The sequence below is a fragment of the Lissotriton helveticus genome, chromosome 5_1 (assembly GCF_964261635.1).
Source record: "Lissotriton helveticus chromosome 5_1, aLisHel1.1, whole genome shotgun sequence".
Lineage (NCBI taxonomy): Eukaryota > Metazoa > Chordata > Amphibia > Caudata > Salamandridae > Lissotriton > Lissotriton helveticus.
The window spans coordinates 2,140,388,622-2,140,403,681 of NC_136065.1; the positions used below are offsets into that span (position 1 = coordinate 2,140,388,622).

Consider the following 15,060-nt stretch of genomic DNA (forward strand, 5'->3'; position numbering starts at 1 on the left):
ATAAAAGACACATACAACAAACCACTGGGTTGCATCAAAACACGCAATACTTATACAGACGTCTTCCTGCGTAAAGAAAAGCAACAATAATAATATCACAGGTGTTCACAGGTCCTCCGCCATTGCTGGATCGTCTAGCTCAGCAGGAGGGGCACAAATATCTCCTATAGACATTCCAGGGTCCCCAAATCTTACCCCATTTCTTAGGTATCCCTCTGGCCACATACACCGCCCGCTCCCTAAACATATACCAATCCAAATCCTCCATCCATTTCCCAATGGTAGGCGGCCGATTCGCCCCCCACAATTGTGCTATATTAAGTTTAGCAATACCGCATGCCAGCGTGGCCCACGCCTTCCCGTGGGACGAGAGATCAGTTGGATCCCAAACATTCAAGAGACACCTCCGCGCCTCCAGCTCAAAGCTCACTCCCCACACCTAACGTATCTCAGCATGAATAGCGGTCCAGTACCCCCGAATGAGGGCACAGTCCCACAAAATATGAAAGAACGTTCCGACCTCGCCGCATCCTCTCTTGCACCCATCACTCGCAGCCAAACCCACACGCACCATTCGTGGACCAGTGACCGCAGCAGTTTAGGATCTTCAATTGAACCAGCCGGAGTATCATCGGAACCGCAACGACTCTCGGAGAGGACATAGCCTCCCTCCAGTCCTCGTCCTCCAGAATCAGACCTTCAGCCCTCCATTGGTCTCTAAGAACCACTAGCGGATCCTCCGCATGATTAACTAGTTTCCTATAAATCAAGGAGATAGTCTTCGTCGGAAGGAGGCCATCCAACACTCGATCCTCTAGTGGGGAAGCCTCAGGGAGTGTCTCCCCCCGGGAGACACAGTAAGTAACGCGTGCCGAATCTGCAGATACCGAAACTTCTCACTCCCTTGCAGTTGATAACGTTCCTGCAGGGCCTCAAAAGGAAGGATACCATCTTTACCCCAGAGATCCCCCACTTGGGAGATACCAATGAGTTCCCATTTATCGAAACCCTTGGACTTCCATAAACTTCCCAGGCGCTCAGAGTTCCAGAAAGGCATAGCCAGTGTAATCTTTCCCTCCCAATTAAGGGAGCGGTTGGCCTCGTGCCAGACCCGAACTGCCACCGCCGTTGGCCCCAAGGGAAAACGGCCACGTCGAGCATATAGTGCCCTAGTAAACTCTCCCCCGGGAACCTGACCGCGATCCATTGCATAACCGGGGTCCAGCGGTGAGCCATAGATGGCATGATTAACCGCCGCCAGTTGTGACGCCCAGTAATACTTACGAATATTGGGCAGACCAATCCCCCATCATACCACGGCAATGTCAATTTAGTAACCGCAATTCGGGGCCTACCCCCCTAAAGTAGCTGTCTCTGGAGAGCCTCAACCTCCTTGAAATACAACAGAGGAACCGGGTCCATCAAGTTCTGAAGCGCATATAGAAAGCGAGGAAGAGCCATCATTTTAAACAGAACTGCGTGACCGAGCAGAGATAATAGAAGCGACTCCACCAGGCCACATCACGCCAAAGCCTGACTAGGGGCGGCAACAAGTTGTTGGAATACCTCCTCCGAGGATCCAAGGATATGTAAATGCCAAGATTTCAGTCTAACCGGACAACCGGGAGGAACCACCGGGGGATCCCCACTTAACACAAAAAGAACTGACTTCGTCCAGTTAATGGCGAAGCCGGAATATCCTCCAAACACATCCAAGACGTCCAAAAAAGCTATAAGGGAGGTCCACAGGGAGGTCAAATACAACAAAATATCATCCGCATAAAGCGATATCTTGTCCTCCCACTCGGGAGTCCACCTAAGCGCCCTAATCGGCCTATCCCAACGGACCCAAGCCGCAAGCGGCTCGAGTGCCAATGCGAACAACAGTGGGGAAAGAGGACATCCCTGTCTAGTGCCCCTCTCCAGCGCAAAATCAGCCGACCTATGATTATTGACAACCACACGGGCCAATGGACCAGAGTACAAAAGGCAGACCCAAGAAACAAACTCTAGGCCTATGCCCATCTTCCCCAAGACGGCAAAAAGATATGGCCATTCAACTCTGTCAAATGCCATGGTGGCATCCAAGGATAACAAAATCGTTGGCTCATGAATTTGCGAAGCCCCCCCGAGGACCCCATGGAGCCTGCGCAGATTGAGAGCCGTATTTCGACGGGGCATAAAACCGGACTGATCCGGGTGGATCAATGTCGTGATAACTTTCACCAGACGAGTTGCCAACAATTTTGCCAAGATTTTCAGTTCAGCGTTCAACAGGGAGATCGGGCGATAGAAAGAGCACGCGGTCTTCGGCTTGCCATCTTTATGTAGGACTATGATGTTCGCAACCCGCTGGTCGTACGGAAGCTGACCCCTCTCCCTAATCTCCAAAAACATGTCACGAACGAAGGGAGCCAACATATTCGCGTTAACTTTATAGAGCTCAACCGGGAGTCCATTAGGACCTGAGGCCCTACCGGATCGGACCCCTCTAATCGCCTGCGCCACTTCGTCATTTGTAAGGGGGAGTCGAGGAATTCCTTGTCCTCGTCCGAAAGAGTAGGCATCGGGATGTCCCGAATCAAGTCCGCGTTTTCAGACTCCGAGTGAATACATTCAGCCGCATACACCTTCTTATAATAACCAGCAAAGACATCCACTATCTCCTGCGGGTCCGTAATTTTATCGGACCCGACGGGCCGCAGCTCCAAAACCAGCCTCGACGCCCAATCACCCTTCTTTAGCCAGGCAATCAGCTTCCCTGCCTTATCCCCATGCTCGTACACCCTACTCTGGGTATTTGCCAACTGTGACCTCGCGTTATCCCAGGCTAGGCTACGATACTCATCCTTAAGGAGGTGCAGACGGTGGATTCCCTCCGGCGTAGCGGCAAGCGACACCTTCCGCTCCAGAGCTAGCAACTCCGATTCCACCCTATCAATCTCAGCACGCCCCTCCTTCTTCTTCCCCGAAATATATGACAATAGCTCCCTCTAAGGACAGTTTTATACGCCTCCCACAGGGAACATTTGGAGTCCACCGAAGCTACATTCTCCTGGAAATATCTATCGGCCACTCGCACAATCTCCTTCCTAGCCACCGGGTCCCAGAACCGCCACGCGCTAATAGGTGCAACCCGGGCCACATCATGCCGCCCAGATCCAAACTAATCCAAATAGGTGAGTGATACGAAACCCCTCTAGCTAAATGTCGCACCTCCCGGAGCCACGCCACCTGGGCCGCAGGCACCAACACAGTCTATCCTTGAGAAGGACCTGTGCGCCGTCGAAACGTGAGTGTATTGAGATTCACTGGGGTTCTTAAGCCGCCAACCATCCACTAAGCCAACAGTGTCAGCAAAATCAGCCAACCATCTTCGGGACGGCAACAGCTCCCGAGCCGGACACCTGTCAACCTCCCCATCCATAACTGCATTGAAATCACCCCCAACAATCAACAACCCAACATGCAGCGTCAAGAAGATCTTGGACAAATCATGAAACGTGTCGGTCTGAAGGGACATAAACAGACAAAAAGGTTACAATTCTCCCCTCCCACAACCCCGAAATGCCGACATATCTACCCTTGTTGTCCGTCCACGTGGCCTGTATGGCTAACGGGAATATGTTCTTAAGCAATATCCCGACCACTCTCGACCCAGTCGTAAACCCAGCATGCGCAACCAATTTATAGCCCTCTCTATGAAGTGCCATGCACCGCTATCTCATCAGGTGAGTTTCTTGCAATAGCACCACATCTGGGGAGTGTCTCCGGATCAGCTGACCAACCATACCCCTCTTGACTTTATCCCCCAACCCGTTCACATTCCAACTCAAAGCGGAGATCCCCACCACCCCTCTAGCGGAAGACATCACCAATCCAAGAAAGAACAGGATAACAAGATGGCACCCAGTGGAAAAAACAAACCCCAACTAAAACAACATACAATAAAACATTAACAAACCCCGCACCGTCTCCACCAACCCCCCTCCCTGCACCCCTGCCTACAGCTTACGCTCATCCCCAACTAGCAGTGTGCCTGTCGCCCCGACTAATCTACAAAAATCTAAAGCTAGAAAATAGAGGAGGGCCAATGAGCCCGCCCACCGCCCCCCTACCACCCGACTATGTGGGCAAACCTGCTTCCTAACAGAATACAATCACAATGCAAACTCAGACCTGCAGGAATCCCCATTGCAGTCCCCCGCCAACACATCCCCGGAGCCACTTATTACAACCCCCTGCATACTTCACATTGAACCAAGTCATTGTTCTTCTGTTTCTCCCTGGTCACGGGAATCCCGGTCCGGCCGCTGAACACTGTCCAACTAATCCCCTGCCGCATCAGGGTGATCAAAGAACCAGGCCTTTACGTCAAGTTCAACTCGCAGGCGGGCTGGGAACATCATAGCGTACCTCATTCCTTTGTCCCTCTGCCTCTTCTTGACCGACATAAACCTCTCCCTCTGTTTCTGGACTGCCTGAGTGAAGTCCGGAAAAAACAAAAGTTTCGCATTTTCGTATTCCAGAGGGTCCGAAGCCCGGGCCGCCTGCAGAATAACGTCTCGATCTCGAAAGTTCAGGACTCTAGCGATGATCGATCTAGGATTTGCACCAACACGTGGCCTGACACCGGGGACCCTGTGGGCGCGCTCCACCGTGAGCAATTTACTGAGGCCCTTGGGCTTAAGATGATCCAGGATGAGGGTCTCAACAAACAAGTCCGCCGCCTGCCCCTCCGCCTTCTCCAGAACTCCCAGGATGCGAACATTATTGCATCGGGCCCGCCCTTCATATTCGTCCAGCCGGTGATCCACGGACTCCCTGTAAGACCTAAGATCACGCACCTCCTGCTGCAGCTGATTGACATCATCAATCAGGGTCGTCGTCTTCACTTCCAAGGATTTTACCTTTTCGTTAGCTTTGAAGAGGTCAGGCCTGATGAGACCCATTTCAATTGACATAGTGTCTAGCTTAGCGTCCATAGTCTCCATCTTCTGGCCCAACGACGTCCGGACCCCCGTGATGGCCGCCATAAGATCCTTCAATGTGGGTTCCCCCTCAGAGGGGCCGTCGTCCAAGCCGACCCCTGCATTCTTCTTCGAATCCAGCAGCGACCCCCTAGGGAGGGGATACCTATCCAGTTTGTTGGATTGTACCTGTCTCCCCCCCCCTGGTGGTCGTAGGCTGCTGCTTTTCTGCCTCCGTCCTTGCCGCCATGGCACCTTCACTCAGCGTACCCACCGGCGCAGCCCCGGGTGGGGAGCAAGCAGCACCCAACACAACTCTGTCCAGGATCAATAGGCAGCATCCAGCATCTCCACCTCAAAACACTGTCTCTGAAAGGGGTCCAAGAACCAGACAACCCCCGTCCAGGAGACACTAACCCACCAGGGGAGACAGGCTGCCCCGCTCGGTGCACCAGGGCCCCCAGGGGTCAAGGCCCGCCACCACGGAAGGAGCCGCACACCGCGTTTCACGCCGCACTCTCGCGGCGACTGGTCCTCCCCAGCCCCTCCAATTAATGAGACCGCAGGTCCCCGCAGTTTAAGCTGTGGGGCAACTCCCCCTCAGGCAAGTCAAGGATCTGTGCCGCGTCTCAGGCAGGCCATTCAATTCTGGGCACCGACGTCCCCAAGGCAGCCCCCAGGGACCGCTCACCAGGCAGCCAATAGTATCTTAAGAGGGCCGAGCACCCCCCGATGTCCAGGGGGGCCAGAAAAGTCAGCAGTACAGATGGGGGCGCGCGGGCCCGCGACCCCCGGAGCCTCAAATCGGACCAACCAGATCCGAAACCGGCGGCCGATGTTTATCACTTTGCGGCCGGACGCCACCACAACTCGAGGCCCCGGCTCCAGTCTGCAGTAGGCCGCGTATTTGCCGGCGTTGCGGCGCGGCAACCGGGGGTCGGAAATCTCCGAAAACGGCTCTCCGGGCTCTGCTTCGGATCCCCTACCCGTGAAGCGGGGCGGGGGACAGGAGGATAGCAGGATGGTGAATCAGGAATAGGAGGGCAGCCTGAGCCGATCTTCAAGCAGCCATCCCGGTCGCTGGCTCGGCTCCTCCCCTTGGCCACCAATTATAAAGGTTTTGCTGTTCTGACATCCTCCACTTTCTCGAGGTCTAGTGCAACCACTTTTGCAGAAAAACAATACCCAAAAAACTGTTTCACTGGTGAGGAACTCACACTTTGTAAGGTGCAAATTGAGGCCACTATTTCTGATCCAGATGCGGAGCACTTCAATTTATTTGTTGAATTGCAGAATGATGGTGACATACACCAAGATAGTGTCACTCGCGCTCGCTCAGTACAGCATGAAGCCTGAGAGTGCTTCTTTGATTGAGTTCCTACAAAACTTCAGTGGTGCTGGAGATGTCAAAGTTGAGACACCAACAGGCATCGGAGGTCACCATTTGTAGAAAAAGTTATGTAGTCAGACTCCTTGTGAAGGTGAATCTGAGGTATCCGGATTTTTTATTGTGTTTTGAGAGCTGTTTGGCGTGGTTTATTTCTGTTACAATGTAGTCCACTGCGGTTGTTGTGACATTCCAATTAGATAGCTTTGTTTGGGATACTCCTGTATACACAAATGCAGACTTGTTCAGGCTGCTTTGGCTTACAGGAAATCACTACGGGTGACACACATGGGGTGGACCCTTCAACCTTCTTTATGGTTCAGTCTTCTTCTAGCTTCTCAAGCTCTTTCTTCACTTTGTCCTTGATGTGGAACGGTATTAGACAATGCTTGATGGGTTGAATCGAGGGATCGAAATGAAGATTTACGCTCCTCTCTTTCAAGCAACCTATTCCTTTAAACATGTCTATGTATCCTTCAATCGTAGCTTGTTTTTGGATTCCAAAAGCAAAATGGAACTCGACCGTTCCACACCTGATGTGTGGTGCCTCCACTTTTCATCACAAGGAATCTGGCAGTCACAGTCGTTATGGAACAGTCTTAGTAGGTCGTTGTTGTGAAAATGTGCCAGATAACCGGGAGGTGGGACGAGTTGCCATATGCCGACTTGAGTCATGGTTGGTGTCAGTTGAGTGGATCTTCTGATAATCAGTCTGAGATATAATCCATGGTGACACGTGTGTCAATTAAGCAGATCACCTTCACGCCCTGTACTGTCAGGTTGCATCGTGCTGAGATTTTGCTCTTCCGTCTGTAGAGTCACTAGCGGCGTAGACTAGATGCAGGTGCTCTTGTTCGAATGATGCAGCATCAGGCGGCGGGGATGCTTTGTGATTGGTATGTATATGTTTGATTGAGCTTTTGGGATTTGTGGCTTGTCTGGTTAGGCTTGGTGGTAGTTGTTGACACATGAAAACTGATTGACTTTCGCTTTTCCACAAGAGGCACATGTTTACCTTGGTCAGGACACAGTGATCCTTGGTGTGCCATATTACCTAGGTGGGTTTTTTGAGGTCAGCTTACAAAACGGTGAGGTTGCATCCCTTAATTTCAATTGGTTTGTTCTTGATGGAGTGAGCTCCTAACACAGATTCTATCGTGCAGTTCCTACTAATCCGGAGGGTTTCTGCGCGTTTCTTGACAAAATAAAACAGACTAATTTCGGACACCCCACAGGACATGTTGCCCTATAGACCAGTAGCTCAGTGCTACCGTAAGCCCCCTAAACTACCAGGGAGCGAATGGTTTCTGGCAACCACTTAACAGAGAATAGAGATTGGGATGTTTTCAATATATTTATTGAACCAACGTTATTCTCGTATAGAATACATGTGCTGCAATGATTAATAGACAGAAGCAGATCAAAGCGATTACAAGCATCAGAAGCCTGAATAGTAGATATAGTTTTACCATGGTGCTACAACAATGTATATATGCTGGCATATAGAACAAGACATGATTGAAAGTACTTTTTTATGCGAACCCTACTCTAAGTGTACCAAGAGTGTGTGTAGGTGTAGAGCCAAGAATCCAACCCCATCACCTGGTGTGAAAGAATGAAGGACTCCGTTTTGGTCACGAACTGGACACCTCTCAAGAGATGTCAGACCACTGCGTAGTGATTTCCTCAGCTTGCAAGGACCCTCAGTGTCAGTGGAAGTGTCCTCTGCAAGTCTATCAGGATGCTCATCTTTTCTAATAGAAAGCCGCCTTGCAATGTCTGTGTAGATTAGTGATGTTATGGATATGTGGATAGCCCTGTCATCCCATGGATGACGATAGAGATGGCATTTGTACATAGTGCGAAAAGAGACCTTGTACATGATGTTCAGGGAGGGCATTGTGATAATGTTTTGCGAATCTAGATGTAAAAACAAGTTTAGTTCCAGGAAAACTGATCCAACATTTTCACGCAAGCAAATATATGAAAAGTTCACGGCTGAAATGTTACTGTGAGGACAATGTAAGAAATAAGCTGCTTCACTACATGGGCCTAACACGGGAATATAACAATTGATGTGAGCAGCTCTGGCATGTGCAAGCTCATGTGAACGCCCTACTGCTAGCATGTCAGTGACTGGCATTGTCTTGGCCTAGAATTTCTGCTTGTAGTTGGGGTGAGAGTCACTCTTAAATGATTTGCGCTCGTATTCGCTTTTTAGGACTCCTGAATTTGCTGGTGCTATGGAGACCACCTAATACTGTGTGTGATGCAGTCAGGTCCGCTGGTGTGAAATATTCTCAACTGGCAGTGTAAGGCCAATGCAGGCAAACTCGCTTGTACATGTGCAGCCTGCAGCACCTAGAGGTGATAGGTGGTCTCTGGCCGGGCAAGCGTGAAGGGAGCAGCTCCCATCTTACATTGCGAGGACCAACCAGGGTTTAAGCGTCATCACCAGTGTTCTGGGAGTGGGCCAAGGCCTTCAGGTGTGGCAATGCGAGCAATATCGAGACACAGGTAGCTACAGGCACAGAAGTAAGGGTACAGGGTGCTGCAGCACCCCCAATATAACCATGTTCGAGTACAGATGGTGAATGAACTATAAATACGGCTTTACATTTTATTTCTATTGTGTCCAATTTGCTAGGAATTTAAAGAGAGGTCAAACGTCAGGCTATGTCTTCTGACAAATGGCTGCTAATTTCTTTTAACTTGGAGACTTGGCGGATTTTATAAAGTGAACTATGTGACAATCTTAGAGGGGTACAGGGAGTGTGAAAGGAAAGGATGTCAGGTTGTTTTATAACCTAGAACATTTAAACACCTGTAAAATAACTGTCCACATATTTCAAAATATATCAACAATTAGGAAAGCACAAAGCTATATTGTAATCCTGAGATTTGATGGAAATAATAGGATCAAAACAAGATACTTTACTTTAAGGTACGAAAATGATAAATATTTGCGTAAAACCAATTTCCACACATTATTGTTTGTGCCATATATACAGGATGAAGTAGCCCCTTTGCTATACATTATAGGATATTGAAAGTCACTGAGGGGTTCGAATACCATAAGTCCAAAGTCCTAGTTTCCTTATAAGGTTATGGAACTCCGAGGTGACTTTCAATTTCCTTATTATGCTCTGAGGAAGTACTTTATTCCTTATATTACATAGTCACACTATTGCCTGTCCCACAAACCACTTAAATCGCTGGTGCTTAGCTCTTTCATAAGAAAGAGAGCATGTCTGCAAATATGAAGAATAAAAATAGAATATCTAGCGCAAAATTAATCACATCAAAAAAGAGGTTAGATATTTGTTGGAAAATATATTATAATTGGTTTAATGTAACCACAATAGCCTACAATGTGTAAAAACATATGGAAAGATTCTAACTTTTCTATAACTACCTTAGGAGTTAAAAAAAGAAACACATTGTCATACATTTATCCTTTCTCTTTGTCATGGCAGAGCAGAAGAAAGAAAATCCACATTTCTTTTTTTGTGCTCCATGACCTGATCTGCTTTTCCCTTCGGCTGCAGCCTCAGGTAGCAGGCATTGTAACGTCAGAACTCGACTGTCATTAGTTAGTACAGTTGAGTTCTGCTATGTATATATTTTTTTATAAATTGACTGGCTGCGCCACAAGTTGCCGATAACAGCGGCGGCTGTCAAAAACTGAAAGTCGTGAAGGAAGCAAATGGCACAAAACGGTACAGACTCTGGAATAATTAAACCTTGCCATGCAACACACTAACTAAATTGCCGACATGCATTACATTAACATTTTGAATTAAAAATGTTTAACTTTAAAACGTTGATGAGGTGCATGTCAACGATTTACATTGAAAAAAGTCAAATGGAATATTCACTTACTTGGCTCAATGTAACTAGTCCAGCGCGGACCCCAGCCAACTCCCCTATCCTGCCCAGACACTGCTCTCACGCCGTTAATCACCGTAAGAGAAGCGCCAAGATTGGTTGGAGCAGGCAGCCTCAACGCTCCCAAAGGCACTAGAGGCCTGTGCTTATTCTCCACCAAGCTGTCTAAGACAGCTCAAGTTGGAGAGGTTAAAAGCGCGCGTCAGGTTGGCCGTCACAAGACAGCCGGCCAAAGTCACATGCGTACTTTAAATTGGTCCACCACTCCTGCTTCCCTGCGGCCAGTCAGCAGCAAAGGCCCGCCCTAAAAATCAGCTTGGGCTGGCAGATGAAATAAAATTGTAATAAAGTCATTTTATATATCACGTTTTCTGTGAGGGGGAGGCGAGTATTGGGCTGCGACACTCCTGCGCCCAAGTGAGGAAGCCGCCACTGGTCGATTATTAAGAAATTAGAGACAGGCTTTTAATAGAGGGATTGCAGAATCTATTGCATTATACAGTTTTATCAGCAAAAATGAAAATTCATGCAGATTTTGTGGCAATTTCAATGAAAAATGTACGGTCAGTAAATAATGGTGCCCCACTGTACCATGCTTTAATAATAGATTTGTGTGTTATAAAAGTCACTACTGGCTACACATCGCACCTTACCCGCTCGCCTATTGATTGGGGAGTGGCTCACGTGCGACGCTTTGATTATACGCAATCCCTGTGACATCACTGATGTGACACTGAAGCAGACCCCCGCCCCCCTCTGAAAACTGTTCCGCACCACTGGTTGTAGGGTTAACTCCCCTCTGCCACAACTGGTCGTACCCAGAGGACTTCAGACTTGAGGCAGGGCAACTATGAAAGGGTGCAAAGGGATTGGTGGTAGGGACATTACTGTGGAAATCGAAAATAATTTCTGTTAGCATAAGCTGAAGCCATCTTGTCTGTGGCACCCATTTTGTTAGTTATGTAATTCTTCTGTCTTCACTTCTGCTTGCCCTTCTATTCTGCTTGAGTCATCAACTTTAGTTAACTCCTTCTGTACTGAGCCAAAGCAAAGCACATGCTGAGAAAAGGCCTGTAGCTGCTGAAATGCATGTGGTTAAAGACGTAACTGTCGACTATCTGTGGCTGCTGTACGCAGTTCTGTTCCCCCTCCCACTTTGATGAAAAAGTGATGACTCATCTGCCCATGTCTGGCTATAACTATTCCTGTGTAGGCCTGTACCTTCCATTTGTATCTACATGCTTACTCTGCAACAAACTTAATATATAAGCACCATGGTCTGTGTATTCAATGCACTACCTCCTGGAACACTTGAGGGTGTTGTATGGACGTAGTCCTACTCATGAGTGATTAATAAAACTTGTTCTTTGAATTCCAGCTTTAGTGCCAATCTCTATTTTGTTGGTCTATGGACCCGTGGACAAGATAAGGGTTAACCCTGCACCGGTGTGCCCATTAAAAGGCACATTTCCACATTACAATCGTACACCACTCACCCTGCCCTAGACAAGATCCATGGTTTTTTACTGACCTTACCTTTAATTGCACACTATTCACCATAACCACACATAACCCTGCTCCCCAAATGAGCACCAGTCACCTTTTCAAAAATCCAAGCCCACCCCAAACCACACAGCACCCAACACCCACCCTGTCCAAGATAAGAATCATGGTGCCTTGTGTCCACACACCACTTACCTGTCTAAACCATGCATCACCCACTAACTCCACCAGCTCCCTGGTGCCCAACTGCACAGTGCTCTCTGTGCCCAAAACTGAACACTACTCACCAAATCACACGATTCTCTTTGCCCTTAACGGGACAGTAATCGCTTTGCCCTTAGCTACACCACACTCGCCCTGCTCTTAGGGGCACTCACCATAGCCCCAATCTCACACCACTCACGCGCACCAACCACATCTGCTCACTGCGCCTCCAAGCACACACCATTCACTGTGCTAACTACACACCACTCGTCTGACCCGAACCAAATACAAGTCACCTTCCCTTAATCACTCACCTGACCCAAACAAGCATTACCTACACACACTACTACCTCTGCCCCTACCAATATAGTACACACCGTGCATACACACTACTCGCGCCTCACACTGAGTGCCCTGCTCCAGGGAGCGAAGCACATGCCTGCCAGCAGGGCCCAGGGTGCCCCAGGCCCGGGGCAGAGGGAGCATCACCCCGAGGACACAGCCGATTCTGAGGCTGGAAGAGTTCAGAGGAGTCGGGCAGTGTGCTCCTCTGGGGTTACAATAGGCGCTAGGGCAAGGAGAGCAGGGGGTCAATGTGCTATTACAGGGCCCCCTAGTGGCGGAGGAGAAGAATAAATAAGTAATCATGCAGGTGACGCACCTGTCCCATAATCAATGCGCGTCGAGTTGCCCACAGACTCCTTCAGGTAGAGGGCGACCTCAGGCACCGCCGCACTCAGGGATGGAGGGATCACGGTTGCAACCAGGGCTTCTGCATCCTGGAGAGAGAGAGACACAGTTATGGGGCCGCGCTCCTTTCCCACAGTGCACTGTTCATGCCCATCCTTAGCAGCATCTCTGTTTACAGGGTCTAAGCACCCAGGAACTAAGCCTCTCACCTCCTGCAGCACACCCGAACTGAGCCTGCCACCTCCTGCAGAACACACCGGAACGGAGCCTCACATCCACAGCAGCACACACCGAAACTGAGCCTCCCACCTCCTGGAAATCTAGAACGTACAGGGTCTTTAAATACCTCTGGAGCATGTTTTATAACCCCCTTGATCATGGGAAGAATTTGAGCAGACCGCTGAGACTGCTCAAAGGTATCTAGGAGAAAATCTTCTTCTATGCTATCGGAATGCATAGGGACTCCATGGTAAACAGCAGCTCTGTTTAACAGCTGACCAAAACCAATGGTATCTTCTGGAGGGGAAGGCTTTGATGGGTATGACTGAGGTTCAGGGACGTCGGGCACATTTTGTGAGTTTGAAAAATCCCATATAGGTACATTTTTTGGGATTGAAAAATTCCATACACCCTCATCTACCTGGTATGAATCAGGGTCTTGCATGTCCTCCCCTCCACCCAAATTGTGTGAGGAAGAGCAGGAGAAGAAGGAAAGAAAGGTGAAGGAAAGAAAGGTGAAGGAAAGAAAGGTGTAGGAGAGGAAGGGTGCATAGGAGATGTTGCACAGTCCTTTTTGGCAGGAACCCTAGGTGTGGGTGGTGCATATGCTGGTCTCTTCTTGTGAGGTGTAGCACCTACATGACCTGTTTTTGGGTCTATGTAGATCTTCTTTTGTCAAGGATCTGGTTTAAAAAGTTCTTCCTGCTCTACAACCTTCTTGGGCGTCGATCTTTTCGGTTCCAGAGGAGGTTGTCGTGTGTCTTTAGCCTTGGGAGGTGTTATAACATCCTGTGGCATATTTTTGGGTGCCAAAGGCGTTGTTTACGGCTTTGTAGGCATGTTCGAGGATTTGGGCACCTCGGAATCAGGCTTTGAGTTTTTCGGCGTCGAAGGTGTAGAAGTAGACGGCTTCGGAGCCGGTGCTTCTTTCGGTTTCGGTACGTCTTTATGTTTCGGTGCCGGTACGTCTTTATGTTTCGGCGCCGGTACGTCTTTATGTTTCGGTGCCGGTACGTCTTTATGTTTCGGTGCCGGTACGTCTTTATGTTTCGGTGCCGGCACTGGTTTAGGCTTCGATGCCGAAGGGTCTTTTGGCTTCGGTGCGGAAGGGTCTTTTGGCTTCGGTGCCGAAGCGTCTTTTGGCTTCGGTGCCGAAGGATCTTTTGGCTTCGGTGCCGAAGGGTCTTTTGGCTTCGGTGCCGAAGGGTCTTTTGGCTTCGGAGCCGAAGGGTCTTTTGGCTTCGGTGCCGAAGGGTCTTTTGGCTTCGGTGCCGAAGGGTCTTTTGGCTTCGGTGCCGAAGGGTCTTTCGGCTTCGGTGCCGAAGGGTCTTTCGGCTTCGGTGCCGAAGGGTCTTTTGGCTTCGGTGCCGAAGGGTCTTTTGGCTTCGGTGCCGAAGGGTCTTTTGGCTTCGGTGCCGAAGGGTCTTTTGGTTTCGGTGCCGAAGGGTCTTTTGGTTTCGGTGCCGAAGGGTCTTTTGGTTTCGGTGCCGAAGGGTCTTTTGGTTTCGGTGCCGAAGGGTCTTTTGGTTTCGGTGCCGAAGGGTCTTTTGGCTTCGGCGCCGAAGGGTCTTTTGGCTTCGGCGCCGAGGCGTCTTTATTTTTTGGTGCCCATAGCAGAGGCTTGCTCGGTGTTGAGGCACTAGAAGGCTTAGTTTCTTCGGAGTCTGGCTGGAAAGCGGGGCTTTTGAAGCAGGTATTCGGTCTCGACTGGGCCCTTTGGGCAGAGTGCCTACCTTTGCCTTCGGTTTGGGCAGAATATGTAGTGCAGGGGCAGGAGTACTCACGCGCTGACCCGATGGAATGGAGTCATCTGAGTCATCCGCCTCTGATACGTTCTGGAGATCAGGTGAGTCTTCTTCGGGAACGCGGGGAACCTCTTCGTTGAAGATGTCTTCCGGTACTGGAGCTGATCGCCTCATTTCGTGTCGACGTGCTCTCCGATCCCGGATGGTTTTCTTCGATCAGAAGGATGCACAAGCTGTGCAGATCGACTCGTCATTTTCCGGCGATAGATAGAGGTTGCAGACCTCGTGGTGGTCGCTATGTGGAAACTTTGCTTGACATACCGGGCATCTCTTGAACGGAGTTCTTTCCTTGTGGTGTAGGCCGCACGGCGTCGATAGGCCTAACGGCCCACTTCGATGACCAGAATGGAAACGATGGCGTCAAAAAGTACTGTAGTCGATGTCGAAGGTAGTT

At 49.6% G+C, this 15,060-nt stretch overlaps 1 protein-coding gene across 2 annotated transcripts in view; it reads right to left on the reverse strand.

Annotated features, from left to right (window-relative positions):
- PTPA (protein phosphatase 2 phosphatase activator) overlaps positions 1 to 15,060 on the reverse strand; it is a 416,046-nt gene that overhangs the window by 268,415 nt on the left and 132,571 nt on the right. For both annotated transcript variants that reach the window (XM_078646251.1, XM_078646252.1), the window contains exon 5: positions 12,614 to 12,731. In XM_078646251.1, coding sequence (XP_078502377.1) covers positions 12,614 to 12,731 — 118 coding nt within the window. The remainder of the gene's footprint in view (positions 1 to 12,613; positions 12,732 to 15,060) is intronic.